Source organism: Callospermophilus lateralis, chromosome 3 (assembly GCF_048772815.1).
Source record: "Callospermophilus lateralis isolate mCalLat2 chromosome 3, mCalLat2.hap1, whole genome shotgun sequence".
NCBI classification, from domain to species: domain Eukaryota; kingdom Metazoa; phylum Chordata; class Mammalia; order Rodentia; family Sciuridae; genus Callospermophilus; species Callospermophilus lateralis.
In genome coordinates this window covers 72,270,531-72,292,272 of record NC_135307.1, presented here as the reverse complement: position 1 = coordinate 72,292,272, position 21,742 = coordinate 72,270,531, and the positions used below count along the sequence as shown (strand labels likewise).

Sequence of the window (21,742 nt, the reverse complement as noted above, 5' to 3'; positions counted from 1 at the left end):
TGAAATCTCTGACAGACTATACTGACATGACAGTTCCTAGAAAAAGCCAAATTTTGTCCAGTGCCTATTCCCTAAGCCTTTCCTTTTCCCAGGTTTCCAGATTAAAGAAGACTGGAATTACCCATTCAGAAAGTCATTTCCTGAGCACAAGTCCTAAAATTTGCACGTCCATCGCCTATTAACTCACTATTTTTATCTTCTACCACTTATAGAACTATTTTGCTTATTTATTTTTGTTGCCTGTTTCTTCCCATTGAGAATTCCGCTAGGGATGGGAATATATCTCGTTCACCATTTTATTAGCAATGCTCAGACAAGTACTTTTAACTTATTAATGCTCAATAAATTTCCTGAATCAGGCTTTTCCTTTACTCAAAAACGTTATACTCATAGGAAGGGCTCGAATACTTCTGTAAAATTTCAAGTTATCATATGATACCCTTAAAATGCAATTTCCTTCCGAAGTCCTAAGAGGGTGATATAGCCGGCGTAGTGGCACAATCCTGTAATCCTAACGGCTCTGGAGGCTGAGACAGGAGGATCGCAAGTTCAAAGCCAGCCTCAGCAATTTAGCAAGCCCCTGTCACAAAATAAAAGGCCTGGGGATATGACTCAGTGGTTAGGCGACTCTGGGTTCAATTCCTGGTACAAAAACAAAAAACCAAAAAGTGAAATAAATACCATCATTATCTGGGTCAGAACTAGGAGGTCAAGGACAAAGGGATAACTCTCCCCTCCTGCTTTCTTAGATCTTAGCACAGGAACATCTTTCCTAGTTTGTTTCAAGACAGACGAAAGAGATAATATAAAATATATTTTGCTGGGAAAAGAAATAGAGCACTTTCTTAAAGGACCCAATGACCCAAAGTGTCTCAAGGCACTGCAACTGAAGGAAAAAAAACCCTACCTTCCCCTAACCACCAAACCCCAAGTCTGTTGCTTCCACCCAGCGGCGCCGCTCCCTACTCTCACCTCTCCTTTTCCCACAATCCTTTAGGCCGCGGAACCAGCGGCAGAGAAAAAGGCTATTGGTTGAAATTGCAGCCAATGGGAGGGCTTGTTACTAGTCTGCGCGGTGCGGAGCTTATAGGGGAAGTGCTTTGGGCCTGGAAGCTCTACACATCCCGGTGGTTTTAGCACCATGAGCTCCATTGGCACCGGGGTGAGTTTGTTATCCCTCAGTGGGTTATTGTAGTCTAAGCATCGGCGTTAAAGGGAACTCGGGCACCCTGCGTGGGGGGCGTCTCACACCCGGGGTGCGCTGGGACTGCCTTGGGTAGGGTGGGCCGCTTCTGGCAGCCTGGAGGCCGGCGGTCTTTTATCGCTGTGTTCTAGGCCCGCTTCTCAGGTGTCGGTGACTCTTAGAAGCCATCAGCCTAGCTTTAGCGAGCTTGGCAAAGCAGCAGTAAGATTTGGAATGGCCTTGGATTGCTGAGTCACTTTCTTAAGCCGCTTGGGAAACCGAAAGTGGAAACTCGTGGGCCCTGAAATAGTGTGTGAAGGGTTTAGGTAACAATTCGCCTTGGAGAACCGCCGAGACACTGCGTCTTGGGATTCTATGGTTTGAGACTTATGCTGTCTATGGACCGCCTTTGTAATTGTTAGGCTGCTGCTGACTCATAGGCCTTCTGTGTCTTCCGTTCAAGTACACTCAGTGTATGAGTCCATGGAAACCCTTTTGGGACGGTACTCGGGATTGAACCCAGGGCCTCGCGCATGGTAGACAAGCACTCTGCCACCCTCATCCTGTAAAAATTTTTAAATTTTTAAGGGTCTCAGTAAACTGCCCAGTCTGGTCTTGATCTTGTGATCCTGCCTTAGCCTCCAGAGTAGCTGTCGTGCGCCACCTGCTTCTGACTTTTAATAATTTGAAGATTTTGGAGCTGGATTTGTTCAGCTTCCTATTTCACTTTTTAAATGTGTTGTGTATATGCGGTCTTTTGCTTGCTACTTTCATAGTTAGCCATATAGAAAGGTGTTTTTTTTTTTAAAATAAGAATTATCTTGGCTATTTGCATTAGACACATTGAATAATGGGTTCATCAGTGCATCTATTCCTGCTTACAAGATTTTGATACTTAGCATTTAGCTCAAATACTGGTATTCCAAGTTTGACAACAGGTGTTTATGTTTGAAATTTTTTAAACAATTGAGTTAGGAATGTTGCAGTTATGTCATACTTTTTTGGATAAGTTAATGCTTAGTAATGCATCTTGTAGAAAATCAGTTTTGCAACTACATTAATATGACCTTCAGTTAACAGGGTTTCATTCTGCAAATCTTTTAGAAATAATTGGTAATATAATCATTTGATATATTTTAGTATTGACAGTGGCAGAGTTAATGATCTCTGAGACTCAGAAAGTATCAATATTGAAGGTTTATCTCCTGTCTTCACTTTTCTGAAGAACACCAGATACTAATATTTGTCTTTTTTGCTACTTCTGTCTTGTTGATGTTTAATAGTCATTTTCATACTACCTATCCAAAGTAGAGCTCTAAATTTTCTCCTCTTGCCGTTTTTCATCTCCTGTATTCTTACCTTAGTGAATGATCCAAGTGAAAAAGAAATGTGTGATTCATTTTTTATTTTATTTTATTTTTTCAGCCCAGAGCCAGTCCATTAGCAAGGTTTTGTTTTAACTCTAAAAAACGTATTCCCTTGCCTCTATTCTCTTGTCAAAGCCAATGTCATCATCTTTGGAATACTTGGTCTTTTCATTCAGTCTTGTTGCCTGTACAGTTCATTTTCCACATGAAGTCAGAGTGACATTTTAAACATTAAATCATATTGCCTTCCTTTCTGAACTTCTCATAACATTTATAATAAAGGATAAACTATACACTCCAGCTTGGAAGCCCCATTATTGTTTGGCTTATCTCTCCTTCACTGGCATAGTGTTTTCATTTGTTCACTGCTAGTGGTGATCAAGATGCAGTAACTGAGGGCTGGGGATGTGGCTCAGGCGGTAGCACGCTTGCCTGGCATGCTTGCGACCCGGGTTCAATCCTCAGCATCACATACAAACACCCGGGTTCGATCCTCAGCATCACATACAAACAAAGATGTTGTGTCCGCCGAGAACTAAAAAAAAAAAAAAAAAAAATTGAAAACTTACATAATGTAAGTTTAAAAAAAAAAGATGCAGTAACTATTTCTTTTTCTTGGCTAGGCTAGATTTCTTTGTGTTTTCTCCATATCATAAGTGGCTACTTCCTTGTCTTTGAGATTTGACTCAAGTACAACTGTCCCAGCAAGGCCTTCCCTGATGAAGTAGTCTGTATAGTTTCTTTTATCACTTCACTGTTTTTTCTTCATCTTAATTGTTTGTGTCTAGTTCAATTCTAAAGAAAAGGATTTTATGAATGAGAGATTATCTTTGTATTTGCATGTAATGACTCACATGTAATTGATACTTATTAAATAATTTGATCAATGCTACCTGATTTGACCAAGGTTCTTCAGTTTAGTGGTACAGTTATGAATTTAAATGCTCTGACTGGATTGTGTATGTAGCTGAGTGATAGAGTTCTTGCTGGGCTCCATTCCTAGCATCTTTAAAAAAAATACACACACACACACACACATACACACACGACTTCAGTGCTGTTTCTACCATAACACAGTATTAAGTTTTTCTTTCTTTTTTTTTTTTAATGTGGTGCTGAGGATGGAACCAGTGCCTCATATGTGCGAGGCAAGTGCTCTGCCACTGAGCCACAACTCCAGCCCAGTATTAAGTTTTTCAAAAATGAATTTTCTGTGAAAGAAGTTCTGACCTCTTCTAAGGACTTGCATCCTTTACTTTTCAGTAGTAGAAATTTAAGCTGTGTAAATTAGCCACTATTGCTGTTTTGACAGGCTTCCCCTTCATCAAAGCAGAGTTTCTGATGGGATGTAACAGAGTTCTGCTGATTAAGCAGTTTAACGTTTAGAAAAACAAAAAGTTGTATGGTTGTTACTGTTAAAGGTAAGTCATTATAAGCTTGTTGTTGCTTTTTCCCCTAGTATGACCTGTCAGCTTCTACATTCTCTCCTGATGGAAGAGTTTTTCAAGTTGAATATGCTATGAAGGCTGTAGAAAATAGTAGGTAAGAAACTTGTTTCACTTGGAGTAAATGTGTTTTAACCAGGTGTAAATATTTTAATTTTTAATGTTTTGTAATTAGGCTTTTATGTACTATGGCACATAAAAGTATATTCCATAAAATAATTTATTATCCATTTACAATTTCTTGTCCATATCTTTTCCATGAGCACCGACTCTATACTTCTAGTTGATTCTACTTAGATATCCATGTCCCAAATATAGTGTATAAATCTACATTTATTATCATCTTTTCCAGCCCATTTTCCTTTTTGAAATTCTTGATTGATACCATTGTTTTTCTTGACCATTAGGTTTCTGATCTGTTGTCCTATTTTTTAAATTTCTCATGCATTTTGTGTTTTAAAGTCCTATATGCAGTTATTCACATTTGTCTCAGCAGTCTCCCTCACCCCCACCCCCTCCACCAATTTCCATTTCTACTGCTTCTCTCCAAAAGGTGGGGATTTGCGAAGATCTTTTCCTGTTGGGTACTGTTATTTTATTATGTCTTTTATTGTTTTGAGTAGTTACTTGTTTTTGCATGTGTTGACACATGGGAAACCCTTAGTACTTAATGAGCAAATTTTCATTTTATGTGCCATCTTTTGAGTGGTAGAATGAAGGAACATGAATTTCAAAAGTTTTATGAAATATTTTTAAAATTTTTGAGCAAAAATTAAATCTTAACTCCTCCTGGTATTTGTAATAAATGTACTGAATTTTGTGTTTAAATGTATTATTAGAGATATTATCGGTACTACAAGCTATTGGTATCTGATAGTATAATAAAAAAAAAACTCAGGATTTTAGACTGACGTATATTTGTCATTCTTTACAAAGCCTGATAGAATTCAAACTTTTTTTGGCACTGAAGATTGAACCCGGGGATGCTTTACCAGGAAGCAATATTCCCAGCCCTTTTTGCCCTTTTCTGAGGCTAGCTTTGAACTAGTGATCCTCCTGCCTCAACCTTCCAAGACGCTGGGATTATAGGCATGTGCCATTGTACCTGTCTAGAATTCAGATTTTAAGAAAGAGTTGGTGGATATGGTGGCATGTGTCTGTATTCCCAGGTACATGAAAAGGTGAGGCAGGAGAATCCAATTGAGCTCTGGGGTTTGAAGCTAACCTGAGCAATATAGTGAGATTCTGTGTCCAAAAAAAAAAAAAAAAAATGACATTTTCTTCCGGCTGACAAAGGAATTTGGGCTCTTGGAACAAGGAGCTGGAGAGACTTAGCCAAGTTACAGAAAAACATCCTCCTTTGTTTTCTTGTATTTTCTTCTTTTTTTTTAGTATTTTTTTCAGTTGTTGATGGACCTTTATTTTACTCATTTATTTATACGTGGTGCTGAAAATCGAACCCAGTGCTTCACACACGTGAGGCAAGCACTCTGCCACTGAGCCACAACCCCAGCCCCATATTCTTGCATTTTCACTGGTGTAAAAACAAAGTTAAGTCTTGACTAAGAGAAAAATTAGGAATATATCTTGAAACCATCTATATAGTCCTGAAAATTGAGGCTTAGCTGTGAGGAATTGTATATCTTAGGAATTCGTTTTCTGTAAAATACCTCTAAATATTTATAACAGTTACATTTAAGAAAACAGGAGTAAATAAATATATTAAGTAAATAAAAATATTTTTAGGAACTGAAACCTAAAAAGGCATGACATTTTGTTTCCTTTTTCTTGAATATGGGGTTTCTCTGTTGGTTCTATGAATGTAATTTTTTATTATTTTTTTGTGCTGAGGATCAAACCCAGGGCCTCAGGCATTCTCTGCATATTCATTGAGCCACATCCCTAGACCCTGAATGTTGCCTTTTTTCAATATAAAATCGGGATGTAAGATGTCTACCTAGTTTACATAACCTTCCCATAACAACGAAATATATGTAACACAGTTGGAAAATTTTTAAGTGCTACATCTGCACAATTGCATATTAAGAATAATAACAATAAATGAAAAAATGACTTTTTTCAAAATACAAAAATCAGTGAGAAAAAAGGCATTATTCTACAGGTTTGCAAATATCAGTCTTAGTTTAAAAGTTTAATTAGATTCTCATATCTTTGTTCTACCTATTATGTCTTATTGAAGCACATAAAGCAAATCAGGCTTCACCCAGATTGGGAAAATGAGGAGTATCTTAATAGACTTTTCAGATAATTATGGACCTAATTCTTTAGTTCTACACCAGAACTGATGGTAATGATGAAGTCTAGAAACAATAAACTCCTACTTTGTTACACTAAAATGCAGTGGACTGTCATGCATGACTTTGTACCATTATAGCTTGGTCATTTGGAAAATACAGTTCCTAGAGTTACAACAGATGTCCCAAATTATATAAACTATCAAAACATCACATTTGTTAATATCACCACCACCAGTGTCAACTTGAAAGTTTGTAAATATTGGGAAGCAGACAAGAATTTTTATAATGGTGAATATAAGTTTTCTAAAATTTCAGTTTTTGCTTGAAAATTCAATTTTTATCATTGACAAGAAATTCTGTCAGTTTCCTGTGAAGTAACAGTTTCATGTTATTCATTTTAGGGAAACTGTCTGCCATATAACTAAATGTAAATAACCATAGTTTATCTGTCATTAGTTCTGTAAAATGAATAACCCCTGGGTACATCACCTTCTATGTGAATAGCCCTGGGTCAGACATTTAATCCTACAAGAAAATTCACAACTCAAAAGAACAAAACCAAACCAACCCGTGTACTAGTGCTTTTTGTCTTGAGGTGCCCATATTTTTGTCTTTAACAGCACTTTGCCTCCAGTTTCATTAGTAGAATACTAAAAAGACAGATACTTGCTGGGTGGCTCATACCTGTAATCTCAGCTACTTGGGAGGCTGAGGCAGGAAGAACTGGGGTTGTCTCAAAGTAAAAAACAAAAAAGGTCTGTAGCTCAGTGGTTTTTGCTGTTGGGGTGGTGGTGATGGTGATGAACTCAAGGGTTCAGATTAAATTAAGTGTTCCTTCATTAAGGACATTCTTAACTAAAAGCAACTTTTTAAATATGTGATAGCAGAACAGAGAATACATTTCTAAGTAGTTTACACTTATTGTTTGTGGTCATTGCATTGATTCATGTTAAAATGCCAGCAGCCTTACCCACCACTGCTCTGTATTATCAGTGCAAATGCCCACACAGTGGATAGGTATAAATGAGGTCTTTGGCTTCATGGATATTATCTCTAAAAGTTTCTCAGAGATTCCCAGAAAGTTTCCAAACTACATGTCAAGAACTTTTGATTTAGAATAAAAATTGCTTTAGATTCTCAACAGTGAGGAAAAAAGAATTGGCTTAAGTTCAAGTATATTGCATATGTCTGTGGAAATTTATTTAAATATGCAGTTATTTAAGAGGAGGTGCACCTTAGCTCCCAGAATAACTTGATTGAGGCAGAAGTGAATATGAGGGATGATGGTGAGGTTAATTTCAGTATAGGTGTTGGAGGCATGACAGTGTTGGAGGCATGGCAGTGAGGTTAATAAGATTCTTAACAGGATATTAAGCCCAGTTGACTTTGCTAGATTCTCTGGATTTTTACCTAGGAAGCTTGGAAAGGACTTTCAACTTGATAGGGGGCATTGAAGGCATCTAAAAATGTTGGGGGGCGGGGGGAAGAGCTGAATTCCTAGATATTTTTTTCCCCCTGGGAAGAAACACCATGATTTTATCATGGTGTGTGTGTATGTGTGTGTGTTTCTATGTTTTATTGGAGATTAAATTGCTGAGGCTGGCCTGGAACCGAGTGATCCGCCTGCCTCAGTTTTCCAAGTTGCTGGGATCACAGGCATGCACCACCATGCCTGGAAATTTGATCAGATTTTGAGAGACCTGTAACTGACAGGTTCCTCACTTTTTAGGTTATGGGCCACTTTTTAAGATTATGATAATGACAATAAAATAGGACTAGATATTAGGCTGCTCATGTTACATAAAATGAATTGAAGAAGTGGAAAAGATGTTGTAATCTAGGCCTGAAATTATAAGGATTCTAGTGCTAGTAAGAAAGGAATGGACATGTGAGACATTTTGAAGGAAAAAAAAGTCAATAATAGCTCAATATGGGAATAAAGGATAAAAAATGAAAATATAAGGATTAAAACTTGGTGATGCAATTATCGGAAATAGAGGAATTGAGATAATTTTACAAAAATACTATAAAATCAAGTGTTTTTAATTTGTCCAGTTAGGTTTCCTGATCAGAATTATCTTTATTAAAAAGGATAAAAATAAAATAATTAACATATTAGCTGGGCAGGTGGGGCACGCCTGTAATCCCAGCAGCTCATGAGGCTGAGACAGGAGGATCATGAGTTCAAATCCATCCTCAGCAAGGGTGAGGCACTAAGCAACTCAATGAGACCCTGTCTCTAAATAAAATACAAAAATAGATTGGGGATGTGGCCCAGTGGTTGAGTGCCTCTGAGTTCAGTCCCTGGTACCAAAAAAATAAATAAAATAATTAACATTTTAATTTTCCAACAGCATCATGATTTCTCCACCTTTTACTTGAAGTTAAGATCTTTTTATCTTAAACATTTGTAGCATGTTTTATTTTTTTTAATACTTACTAGAAATAGTACCTGTTGGTTGCAGAAAAATTGGAATAAACAGATGAGCAAAAGGAAGAAGAAAAATAAATCATGAACTGGGGATATAGTTCAGTGGTAGAGAATTTGGCTAGCATACGCTAGATCCTTGGTTTGATCCCTTGCACTGAAAAAACAAAACCCAAAACCCGTAATCCTTCCACTCAGATTATTCACTTTATCTTTTCTGCATATACTATTCATAGAAAAGTAATTTATAACATGTCTATCATGTTATACATACATTGTGCCACATTATACATATTGTTAGCACTTTTAAAATTATATATTAATATTTTTGTCAACTGATATTTTAGATTTTGGGGGGCTTCACATGATATTAATATAAATTTAATTTATCATAGTTTAGGTTGCTTTCCCTTGCTAGTTTTTAAATGTTTTACCTAGTTTTGTGATTTCTTAAAAAATTATTGTTTATTCTGTTTTTAGTTTTAAAAAATTGACTTTCTTTTTGTTTCAGTACAGCTATTGGGATCAGATGTAAAGATGGTGTTGTCTTTGGAGTAGAAAAATTAGTGCTGTCTAAACTTTATGAAGAAGGTTCCAATAAACGACTTTTTAATGTTGATCGGCATGTTGGAATGGTAAGGTCACTTTTTAAACTGTTCCTCTTTGTTGTGTCCAATTTCTTTTGAAATAACTGATTGAACTATAATAAAATGTGATTTTAGGAACATTGAGTCAGAAGTAGATCAGTGAGTAGCCACAAAAATAATCATTGAGTTACCTTTTACTGTCTAAAAGGTAGGTTCTCATAATCTTAGTAACAAATGTGAAAAACCAAGTTGTCTTAAGGAGGAGAAAATGGGGGGAGTATGTATAGAAATAAATCTTGGCAGCCCTGATCACCAGTAGAGATGGTACATGCTGAGAGGCAAAGAGTGTTTAGTTTTTTTGTATCCCTTATGGAAATCACTATCACAATAAAGTTGATGTCAGAGAAAATAGGAAGGTAGAGCACTAGGAAAAGATGTTTAAAAAAAGAACAGGTGAACACATCCTTTTTAATGGTTTCATGGGCATCACTGTAAGCTACTACCTACAGCTGGTATCTAAGCCGTCTGAATTACTGCAGTGCACAAGTTCAAGCCAAGCCATAAATATACTATCAGTATGTATTGATGTCATCCTAGTTGCATGTCAGACTTTTCCAGTAAGAACTATCACCCTCCCCCCAACAAAAAGAAAGAAGTGTTTCTACTTCAGCTACTGTTCTGAAAAGAAAAGGAAGAGAGAATGCATGTGTGCTAGATACATAAATTATCTCAGTCTCGACAATCGAGCTAAGTTATACAGATGAGAAAACAGATGGGCTGCTTGTAGAGAAAAATTGTGATTCAAATTTGGGTCTATTACTCCAGAGCCTATTCTGCAGTGACACATTATAAAACTAATTTCTTTTGCTGATAACTTTGGTATTCATGAATTGAGATGTAGTGTTGAATGTGCACACATACAAAAGGTTTGGCAAAATAAAACTAGCAAACATAAGGCTGATTTTTTTTTTCTTCTTCAAAGATGATTTTTTTCTGAATGCTGTTTCTCTTCTGAACAGATTTATTATTGTCAGTGAAACTGAAGTGTTCTGATAAAATTTGTCAGATTATACCTTAGCTGGTAGGATATGCATTATGTATTCTTTTACTTAGTAGAAAAAGTTCAAGTATATTTTTTGGGGAAAACTTTGGTGATAGAAAAAATTTTAAATTTGTCCCATTTGTTAGTTGAAGCTAGGAAGCTAACAGCATTTTTTATAAAAGGAAATTGGCAAAAAATTTGGACCGTGAAGGAGGTTAGACAAAAGAGGTCTTCTTCAAAGTAATTTGAGAGTATTAGACTTCATAGTAAGTTTTCTTCAAAGCAACAGAAGATTTTTTAAATAATGAAATTTTTGAAATAACTGATTGAACTATAATAAAATGTGATAACCTTGGAGAAGTTATTCTAAATACTTATTTCCTCCTCTTCAAAGTACTACTGTTTTGTAATAAGTGCTCAATATGTTAGGAATTTACCAATTTATTAGGTTGCAGTAAAACAAAAGGATGTTAAAGATCCTGATGTCACTTTTCAATTCTGTGAATCTAAGCTAGCAGTTTCCAAACTTTGTTGATTGATGGCACTTTAAATGTCTCAGTGATTTGTTTTCCATGGCTTCACTAGCTAAAAAGTAATATTTAAGTCCAAACAACTTAGTATATGTCCTAAAAACATAGTAGTTGTTAGGGGGGAAAAATGCAAAGAAGATATTTTTATGAAAATATGATTTTTATTTTATTTTGAAAAAAATACATTTCACTGGGTATGTGGCAAATGCATGTAATCCCAGTGACTGGGCAGGCCAAAGGAGACGAATGCATGTTTAAGACCAGCCTCAGCAATTTAGGGAGGCCTTAAGTAACTTAGTAAGATCCTGTCTCAAAAATAAAAAAGGCTAATTCAGGGGCTGGGACCAAAGCTCAGTTGCAGAGTGCTTGCCTAGCATGTGTGGGGCACTGGTTCTATCCTTAGCACCATATAAAAAATAAATTAATAAACAAAGATATCGTGTGTCCCTCTACAACTAAAAAAAGTATTAAAAAAAAAAAAAAAGAAAAAGGCTAATTCAGTCTTAAAGCACCACTGGGTTCATTCTGCAATACCAAATAAATAACCAAAACTAAACAAACTGCATTTATTAATTGTACACTGCTCAACTTTGTATAGTTTGGAATCATATTGGATGCTGCCACCCTCATTTCAAGGTCCTTATTGATTTTTCATAGTACTTTTTTCATAGCAACTTGAAGTTATACTTAAATGTAGGGCTGGGGATGTGGCTCAAGCTGTAGCGTGCTCGCCTGGCATGTGTGCGGCCCAGGTTCAATCCTCAGCACCACATACAAACAAAAATGTTGTGTCCGCCGAAAACTAAAAAAATAAATATTAAAAATTCTCTCTCTTTAAAAAAAAAATTCCAAATGTAATTCCAAGCATCAAAGTGCCCCATTAAGATCTAAAGCCCAAATTTATTTCAAATGATGCTTGTTAAAGCACTATTATATAAACCTATAAATAACTATACTTTTTGATTTGTGATAGGAATGTGTTTATTAAATTGGTACTTTGTTTCCCCTCAGGCTGTAGCAGGTTTGTTGGCAGATGCTCGTTCTTTAGCAGACATAGCAAGAGAAGAGGCTTCCAACTTTAGATCTAATTTCGGCTACAACATTCCACTAAAAGTAAGTTGGTAACATATTGAGGAACCTTTTGAACAGTAAAAGAAACGTATTAATAAGGTTTTCTTTTTTCCTCCTCAGCATCTTGCAGACAGAGTGGCTATGTATGTACATGCTTACACACTCTACAGTGCTGTTAGACCTTTTGGCTGCAGGTATGAAATTTGAGATTATCAAAAGTCAGATCTGCCAATCTTACTGAAATGAGATGGTATCTTAGGGTGGTTTTGATTTGCATTTCTCTGACTGCTAGAGATGGTGAGCATTTTTTCATGTACTTGTTGATTGATTGATTGTATGTCCTCCTCTGAGAAGTGTCTATTCAGGTCCTTGGCCCATTTGTTGATTGGGTTATTTGTTTTCTTATTGTTTAATTTTTTGAGTTCTTTGTATACTCTGGATATTAGGGCTCTATCTGAAGTGTGAGGAGTAAAGATTTGTTCCCAGGATGTAGGCTCCCTATTACCTCTCTTATTGTTTCTCTTGCTGAGAAAAAACTTTCCCCTTCTTGGACTATTCCCTGAAGACCTTAAAAGAGCGTACTATAGGGATACTGCTGCATCGATGTTCATAGCAGCACAATTTACAATAGCTAGACTGTGGAACCAACCTAGATGCCCTTCAATAGATGAATGGATAAAAAAATTGTGGCATTTATACCCAATGGAGTATTACTCAGCACTAAAAAATGACAAATCATGGCATTTGCAGGGAAATGGATGGCATTAGAGCAGATTATGCTAAGTGAAGCTAGCCAATCCCTAAAAAACAAATGCCAAATGTCTTCTTTGATATAAGGAGAGCAACTAAGAACAGAGCAGGGAGGAACAGCATGAGAAAAAGATTAACATTAAACAGGGACGAGAGGTGGGAGGGAAAGGGAGAGAGAAGGGAAATTGCATGGAAATGGAAGGAGACTCTCATTGTTATACAAAATTACATATAAGAGGAAGTGAGGGGAAAGGGGAAAAAAACAAGGGAGAGAAATGAATTACAGTAGATGGGGTAGAGAGAGAAGAGGGGAGGGGAGGGGGGATAGTAGAGGATAGGAAAGGCAGCAGAATACAACAGTTACTAGTATGGCACTATGTAAAAACGTGGATATGTAACCGATGTGATTCTGCAATCTGTATACGGGGTAAAAATGGGAGTTCATAACCCACTTGAATCAAATGTATGAAATATGTCAAGAGCTTTGTAATGTTTTGAACAACCAATAATAATTTAAAAAAAAAGTCAGATCTGTACTAAGATATCAATTTTCTGCAGGTTGGCCTTTTATACATTTCAGATTATAAATTGTTACCAAGAAGTATTAGGGCTGATATTAAAAGTATACATAAAAACTATTTGAATAATGAAAGGGATCAGGAGATTTGAGGTCATAATAATAAACTCCTAATTATAACTGATTATATAATAAATGCTCTGGTGCTGAGGCTTTTATATTCTCAGAAATTGTATAGTAATTTTAAATATATTCCACGTTGACATTAGATAGCTAATTATACTTTGGTTTTCTCATTAATGTCTATCAGATATACTTTAAACACTTAGATAAAATGCTTTTAAATGGAGTTTACAGTCTGTAATGAATCCATACAAGTTATGTTTTATAATTTTTATTAGGCACAGTGTTTATTTCTGTTAAGGTAAAGTGCTAGTATGTTTACTTTTGAGCAAAGTGGGGATTCTATTGCCAAGATCTGGAATGTGTGTAAATATTCAGATATGGTTGTCATCTAGTAAACTACATTTTCCTGAAATGAAAGAACACTGTTAGTTAATAACATTTTTGTTTAAAGTCAGTCATGCTTGATCAAAATAAAACATTGAGATCTTAGTGCTTAGCTATAATCCTACCATTGAGTTGTTCATAAGCATCCATGTTTAAATTACTTAGGAAGACAAATTTTAGGAGACTTTTGTTCCACTGGCAATAGGTTAGACATGGTGGGTAACTTGTTAACACTGGTTAATTCTCACTTGAATTACTCTGAAATACTTTGTATAGAATACTTTTCATTTTTAATCTTTCAACTGAGCTCTTAGTTCATCAGTTACTTTTCTATGTTTTTTGGGGGTGGTGGGTGGGTACTAGAGATTGAACTCGGGGGCACTAGACCACTGAGCCCCAACCCCATCCCTATTTTGTATTTATTTAGAGACAGGGTCTCACTGAGTTGCTTAGTGCCTCGTTCTTGCTGAGGCTGGCTTTGAACTCACAATTTTCTTGCCTCAGCATCCAGAGTCGCTGGGATTACAGGCATGCACCATTGTTCCCAGCCTTTTCTGAGATTTTTAAGGGAGTAAGAATATGTATCTAGCACACATGTATTCTCTCTTCCTTTTCTTTTCAGAACAGTAGCTGAATTAGAAACACTTCTTTCTTTTTGTTGGGGGGAGGGTGCTAGGAGTCAGTCATGGAAGTAGAGACACAGATGAAACACCTTACAGGTAAAGTGGCCTTAAATATGTATTAGGTGTAGTGGGGAAACAAATGCCTATTTCTGGAGAGGTGGCAAAGAAAGGGGTATGAGAAATAGGGGGAATGGGAGAACAGTATTTGATGCAAAGGAATTGGTATGAAAGTATAAAACTACATGGTCATTTCAGATTAAGAGAAGGTTTTAGAGATGATACAGCAGATGCTGGAAGGGCCAGTCCTACAGAAGTTCTGGAAATGTTGACGGGTTTTAAAATAATGACAATTGGATATATATTCTGAAAGATAAGTCATAGTAGTGTAGAGGATGGAAGGAAATGATGGAAAGGGTGAGAACTGGATAGTTTGCTGTTAAAGATTAACTGTAATGTAAGAGGTAAAGTGAGATTAGTAACCTCTAAAGCAAATACATCACAATGTCAGAAAATCAGTAATTCATATGATCATTTAATAGCCTAATTTCAGTTTGTTGAGCATATAAAACTGAGCCATTTCTGATTACTGCAGAAAAGTGGAGAAAAATTGGGAAATGAAAGATGGAAAAAGTTGCATTGAAAAGTTGACTTTCAGTCAGGAATTTTATTCTCATGGCTTTTGATTGTCGATGCTTTCTCAGACCTTCTCCGTAGTTCTATTTTTCACTGATAATTACTTTTTTCTAGCATCTTGCCAAGATAGTTTCATCAGAAAGTTTAATACAAATTTAAAAACCCACATGAGAATCTCTAGTATGTACTAGATTTTACTAATTTGGAACCCAACATACCAAAGAAGTTACTATGAATTTTATGTATATTAGTAATTTATTATAGAAATTATAATTGTACTTACATCACTGCAAGTTTTTAAAAATTATTTTTATGGTATTAAAGAATGACTTTTTAAAATGGTTTTTTTAAATGCAGTTTCATGTTAGGATCTTACAGTGTGAATGATGGTGCACAGCTCTACATGATTGACCCATCAGGTGTTTCATATGTGAGTAATCTTGAATCATTTAAAATTCTATTGTAGTATTTCCTTAGTTTCTTTAAAACTCATTCAAGGAATGTTTTCTTTTTTATCATTAATAATAACCTATGCATATGAGGCAGAGGAAAAACCTATGGCTTTCCATATGCTAGAGAAAATACACAGTAAATTTAAAATGTGATTCTTTCATTAGTATATTAGCAGTGTCTTAAAACTGAATACAGGGGCTGGGGACATAGCTCAGTTGGTAGAGTTCTTGCCTTGCATGCACAAGGCCTACCTAGGTTCAATCCCCAGCACCAAAAAAAAAAAAAAAAAAAAAACTCCAACTGAATACAGAACTGGAGGTCAGTGGTAGAACACTTGCCTAGGGCATGCAAAGCCTGATTTTGATCCCCAGAATCACAAAAAAAGGCATGTAGGGAAGGATTTGGTATTTGAAATTTTTTGAGCACTGTAATATATTCAGGAGAATGTTGCATATCTTTGTCCACATTTGCTTTTAAGGTATTAACATCCTTTTATTAGTTTTTAAGTAGAAACAGTAGTGATTATTGAAATGGATAGTATACTAATTAAACGATTAAATTTTTTTCCTTTTTTTAAAATAGGGTTATTGGGGCTGCGCCATTGGCAAAGCCAGGCAAGCTGCAAAGACAGAAATAGAAAAACTTCAGGTAACACACATTTAACGTTTGAATTCTGCTAGAAGTAAAATTTATCACTCCAAACTAAACTTCTTAATCCAAGGAAATAGTATAACTTGATATTTAAAGCAGAGCCTTGTGAAATTGCTATGAAGTTGAATAGGAAAGTTGGTAACATGTTATCTGAATTGCCTCATGGATCCTTTTGTGATTTGATGACTGCTTAATTCAAAATAATCCAAAATAGTTCTTTTTTTTTAATTGATTAAAAAAAATGACAGCGGAATGCATTGCAATTCTTATTACATGTATACAGCACAATTTTCCATATCTCTGGTTGTATATAAAGTATGTTGACACCAATTCATGTCTTCATACATGTACTTTGGATAAGGATGTCTATCACATTCTACCATCCTTGCTAATCCCTTGCCCCACCTTTTTCCCTCCCACCCCTCTGCCCTATTTAGAATTCATCTATTCCTCTCATCCAAAGTAGTTTTTAATATAATGGTTCAAAGTCCATGTTCATGGATCCCTAGAACTTGAAAATTCTAGTGGTGTAAAATTTATGAGTTAATGCCACAGAACTGCAATAAAAAACATATATGATATTTCTTCCTGTATCATTTCTTTCTTTGGGATATAGCTTTTATGTCTTACAAGTCTTCTATTAAAGTGTCTGGCTGTACTCTACTGCTTCTTTCTTTGTTCCTAGCTAGACAAGGCATGAAGCCTGTCCTGTTAAAATTACGTACTTTCTATTTTCTCATAAGCCAGAAATTCAGCTATTAGTATGAAAAGTTTATTTAAAAATATTTGTTTTAGCTGTAAATCAGTTAACTTTATGTTGAAATAGGAGCCATAACGTCTTTTTGCTTGTCAGATCTTTGCCTAAAAGACAAGGATATGACCTATCAGAGTTTCAGTTTTATAGAGATTTTCAGGTACACTCAGTATGAGTGCTAAACTCCAACCTGACTTACTCATTCAGCTTACTTAAGGCCCAATTCTAGAAAACACTTGTTAGTGTTTAGCATTTGTTTAATGTCAAATTCTAGAAATCTGATTCATGTTTGGTATTTTAGTAAAGTTGAGAAAAGGACCTAGGGACACTACTTAGCCTAAAGCCCAACCTCAGGATAACACACTGCCTAGAGTCACATAATAAGTTGGTGTAAGAGTAAACCAGTTTGTTTACATCTCTCCAGAGTGTTCTGTGTCCTGTATGGGTGCAGTGGGGCATGCTAGTGCCCAGCAACTTAGGCCCTTTCTTGGAATAAAAAGGGCTGAGGATGTGGCTCAGGGTTTGAGCGCTCCTGGGATAAATCCCCCCCCCCCAAAAAAAGTATAAGAATAGTCAGCAATTTATTTTGTCTGTGGTTAAGCCAAAGTAACAAATGGGAAAACAACAAATCCCAGATAAAAATTTAGAACAATCACTTGATTTGAGGAACACATACTTTAAAGTCATGTACTACTAAATCAGGGTTTGAAAACTGGCCCACTGCCTGCTTTCTTAAGTAAATTTTATTGGAATACAGGCATAGTCTATGGCTACTTTTAGTAAAAGTATTGTTTGGTCCTGTACTGAAAGTATTTTTTGTCACCTCTTGCTGTACATCAATTCTATAGCCTGTTTCCAAATTTCCAAAAAATATTTTGTGAACATATAAAAACATATTTGCTATTTAAAATGTGTTTTTCCGGGCTGGGGATGTGGCTCAAGCGGTAGTGCGCTCACCTGGCATGCGTGTGGCCTGGGTTCGATCCTCGGCACCACATACAAACAAAGATGTTGTGTCCACCGAAAACTAAAAAATAAATATTAAAAATTCTCTAAAAAAAAAAAATGTGTTTTTCCAATTTATACTTAAGTTTGCCTGTGCAGGATGCAATTAATTCACCAACTATAGAACTTAACTAATTTTCATATTTTTAGCCTTAGTAGGTTTTCTTTCACCCCTAATTTAACATGCATTGCCTCAATAATCTCAAGGTCTTTTGTAAATGATTTTAAATCCATATTGTAAAGATTCATAATGAATTTGTTCCTTAGGTCTCTCAAGTCTCCAATCTATGCATATTTTGAAGAGTTCATCTCAGTTGCCTTTTTTTCTGTAATAGGATTTGTCTGTTTTCTAAGATTAGTGTTCTTAAACTTAATATTATGGTTTTTACTTCCTCATGTCGTCCTGTAGACTCAACTTGAGCATCGGGATTTCTAAATTAAAATAAAAATAAATTTAATGAACCTGATTTAATGACAGTAGTAGTGAATCACACTTCGAGTCTGGACCAATGTAAAAGTGTTCTGTATTTTTCACCATTTTCCATCCTCCTGACATATCCAAAATATGAATGCTAGTATGCTCAAACACTGTGATTAAATCTTTGAATGGGTTGCATCTGAATAGTATACACATTGCTCTGCTGACCACTAAATAGTTTTTTTTTTTCCTACTCTGATTTTCAAATATTAACTGAGAAAACACATATGAATGAACTTTTGGCTTCCCTCTTTTGCTTTGTGGATTAACATTTGTCTTCCCGCAGTCAAACCAAATCCAATTTGTGCTCTAAGAACCTGTTTAAATCCTCCTGATGGTTTCTGAAAGCTTTCCCTGACATCCCTTAAGAACAATTTCTTTTGTTGTTCTTTCTGTTTTGTAGGTACCTACTATCTATTATGATTTTTGGCATTTTATTAAGTAAATTGGCTGAAAACAAACTCAAGATTTTTTCTCCCTCCAATTTTTTAAACTTCAGGGTCTACTTATAAATGAATTGATAGAGGCTTCTAAATTTTAAAAAATTTAACATAAAATTAGTGGTTATCTAGAATATCTATTTGTCATGTTAATTGAAAAATATTAAATTGTGAATCAGGAAACTTTATGGTCTGTTCTTTATGGATTTTAAGTTATCTTATTTGGTTTTAGATCCAAGAATCTATCTCACGAATATATACTGTGTTTTTGTAGATGAAAGAAATGACCTGCCGTGATGTTGTTAAGGAAGTTGCGAAAATGTAAGTTGGAATAACTTGTGATTTTTCTTTAAGAGGCTGTTTCATTTGAAAATAATATAGTGTATAATTTTTAGAAGGTGAATGTAAAATCCTAAGAATCCACACCAAGAAGAAAATCTTTTTTTCTTGTTGTCTTGGGGATTGAACTTAGTGCCTTGCACATGTTAAACATGAACTATACCATCGACATGAATATCCTTATTTTTCAGTAATGAATGGGGTGGGAAAGTATACCTTTTAACAAAATGAACTGTTAGGCAATAGGTTTTAGGGTAGGAAGATGTAATAGACCTTGGATATCAAATTAATAGCTTCATTTGTTAGCTCTTAACTTCTCAAATCTCATAAAGTTCATTATTTAATCTTAAAAGATAGCCTTGAACAAAAAGCTTGCTTTTATTTTATGGTCCTGCAACTGGAATCCATATATGCTCTATTGGTGAGCTGTATACCCTTGGTCTTGCAAACTTTATAGCTAATTGCTTCTGTACATGATCTGTGAAGCTGGTTCATTTTTGATCTGCTGCTTTCTTTGGAAAAGATGTATTTCACTTTTTCAGATTCATCATAAATTTTTTTTGAACAAGATAGGGGCACCCCTATAATCACAGGAGGATCATGAGTTCAAAGCTACCGTTAGCAACTTAGTGAGGTGAGGTCCTAAGCAAGTTATCAAGACCCTTCCTCAAAAAAAAAAGGGGGACTGGAGATGTGGCTTAGTGATTAAGTGTCCCAGGGTTCAATCCTTGATAATAACCCCTTCATACAAAACAAGGACAGTTAAAACCTGAATGATTTATATTAAAAAGTAGCATATAATTTTTTAAATAGTAAACACAATCAATAAACCTAGGTGGCAATTAAAAAAAAAACACCCTCATAATTCTAGTTGAAAGAATGCATTTGCTATTTTAAAAATTTCATTAAAATATTGACTTTGTAGCCAGCTATTGAGATTTAAAACTTGTAATGTTTGAGATTTCACAGCACCTCCATCCCACATTACAACACAGACAAAGTCTAGTGAGTAACCTTAGTGTAATAGTTGTCTTTGGCTTTACATCTAATAATATTTGCAAGGAAAAAAAAATCCCAGAAGTCTCAATTATATAATTTTAAAAAGTATGATTTAGGGCTGGCTTTGTGACTCAGTGGTAGAGCTTGAACCTAGCACTTCTGAGGTTCAATCCTTAGCACCATATAAAAAAAAATTAACTTGTTGGCTCCTACAAATAAAAATATGTATATATCTTTTTAAAATGTGATTTAAATGATAATCTTTTCTGAACTGGTGGTTTTGTCTTCCTTGTCCACCATTCCTGCTAATGTCAGTACCCTTCCTTTACTTCCCTCATTCAGCTTCAGTTGAGAAGCAAGCATAAGCCGTTTTCTACATATTTTCACTGAATTTTACATTTTAATATGATATATTAAATAGCATCTTTCATGAAATCAGGCATTCTGGAAGTCAGCCCTCACCACTATTATGTTTAGGTATAATGGTAGACATCAAATAGCTACCCTTAATCATAAGATGCTTTCATATTATAGCACGGTTTTAGAAGACCCTCTGAAAGTAAAGTGTGTAAAGCAGTATAAAATATAAAATAAAACTTTACACTGATACTTAATTTTTGATACTTTTCCTGTTGCTTTGTTATACTACAGCGCCTCCTTGTTTTGAGTTTGTGACATACTACAGTGTGAGAACTACTTAAGTGGAATATAAACTGTTACTAAATGAATGGACAAGGTGCTGAAAAATAGTAAAATAGCCAGTTAGTTGGGTTTTACTTATTTTGAGACATCATTTTATACTGAATTAAATATAATGTACAACTACCAGTACGAATGTCATTTAAAACTTAAGATTAAACTCACAAATTCAGTAATTCACTATTAAAAAAAAAAAAAAAGCTCAGAAAAGAAATACACCAGGTCCAGTTCAAAATTTGTTTTATGAAATATAGTAGGATAAATGAACATCATATTTTTGAGTCAATCGTCTATTAAGTTGTGAAAAACTTGGCAAGGAAAGCATCATTTGCTAAGTCTTTGTAAGTTGCTTTTTAAAATATTTGCTCAAAGAGTAGAAAAAAATGAATATCCTGACAAGGAACAGTGAATGACTGCTTACTGTTTGAACCTGTTATTGTTTTAAAACTGAACTATAGAAAACATATCAAAATAACTGAATGGATTTTATAGGTATATTCATTGTTTATAAGATAGCAAGGGTTTCTATCTCAATAACTGTGTAATTTGTCTTTTCTAATGTACATAATAATAGACTACAGGAAGTATATATAATTTTGTAAATAGAGATGGGCATTCTAATTTGTACTGACTGGGTACCTGAACTTAGATGTTTGGAGGTGACCAATTGCTAATTTATCCTTTTCTGTTCTAGAATTTACATAGTACATGATGAAGTTAAAGATAAAGCTTTTGAACTAGAGCTCAGCTGGGTTGGTGAACGTAAGTTACTTTTAGACATTTACTTATTCTAGGACACACTTATAGTGTACTTAATTTACCCTTTTTAATATAAAGAAATCCAAAACAGAATTAACAGGTTGTTAGTTAATCAAAGTGAAAATTCTGCTTAATAATTAATTAAAGTTGTGAACAGTTCATTGTTTTGAAATATCTGTTTCATGTATTACTGAGAAGTCACCCATTTTTTCTACCTAGCA

At 35.0% G+C, this 21,742-nt stretch overlaps 1 protein-coding gene across 2 annotated transcripts in view; it reads left to right on the top strand.

The window, feature by feature from the left end:
* Positions 1–1,061: 1,061 nt before the first annotated feature.
* Positions 1,062–21,742, top strand: part of Psma3 (proteasome 20S subunit alpha 3) — a 21,477-nt gene continuing 796 nt past the window's right edge. The window contains exons 1-9 of one of the 2 annotated variants that reach the window (XM_076850438.2): positions 1,062–1,162; positions 4,010–4,092; positions 9,193–9,316; positions 11,852–11,953; positions 12,032–12,105; positions 15,302–15,374; positions 15,980–16,045; positions 19,000–19,046; positions 21,457–21,524. In XM_076850438.2, the coding sequence (XP_076706553.1) occupies positions 1,142–1,162; positions 4,010–4,092; positions 9,193–9,316; positions 11,852–11,953; positions 12,032–12,105; positions 15,302–15,374; positions 15,980–16,045; positions 19,000–19,046; positions 21,457–21,524 (658 nt within the window). In that variant the 5' untranslated portion in view covers positions 1,062–1,141. Of the gene's footprint in view, positions 1,163–4,008; positions 4,093–9,192; positions 9,317–11,851; positions 11,954–12,031; positions 12,106–15,301; positions 15,375–15,979; positions 16,046–18,999; positions 19,047–21,456; positions 21,525–21,742 lie in introns of those variants that run through there. The other variant, XM_076850439.2, reaches the window with a different exon arrangement.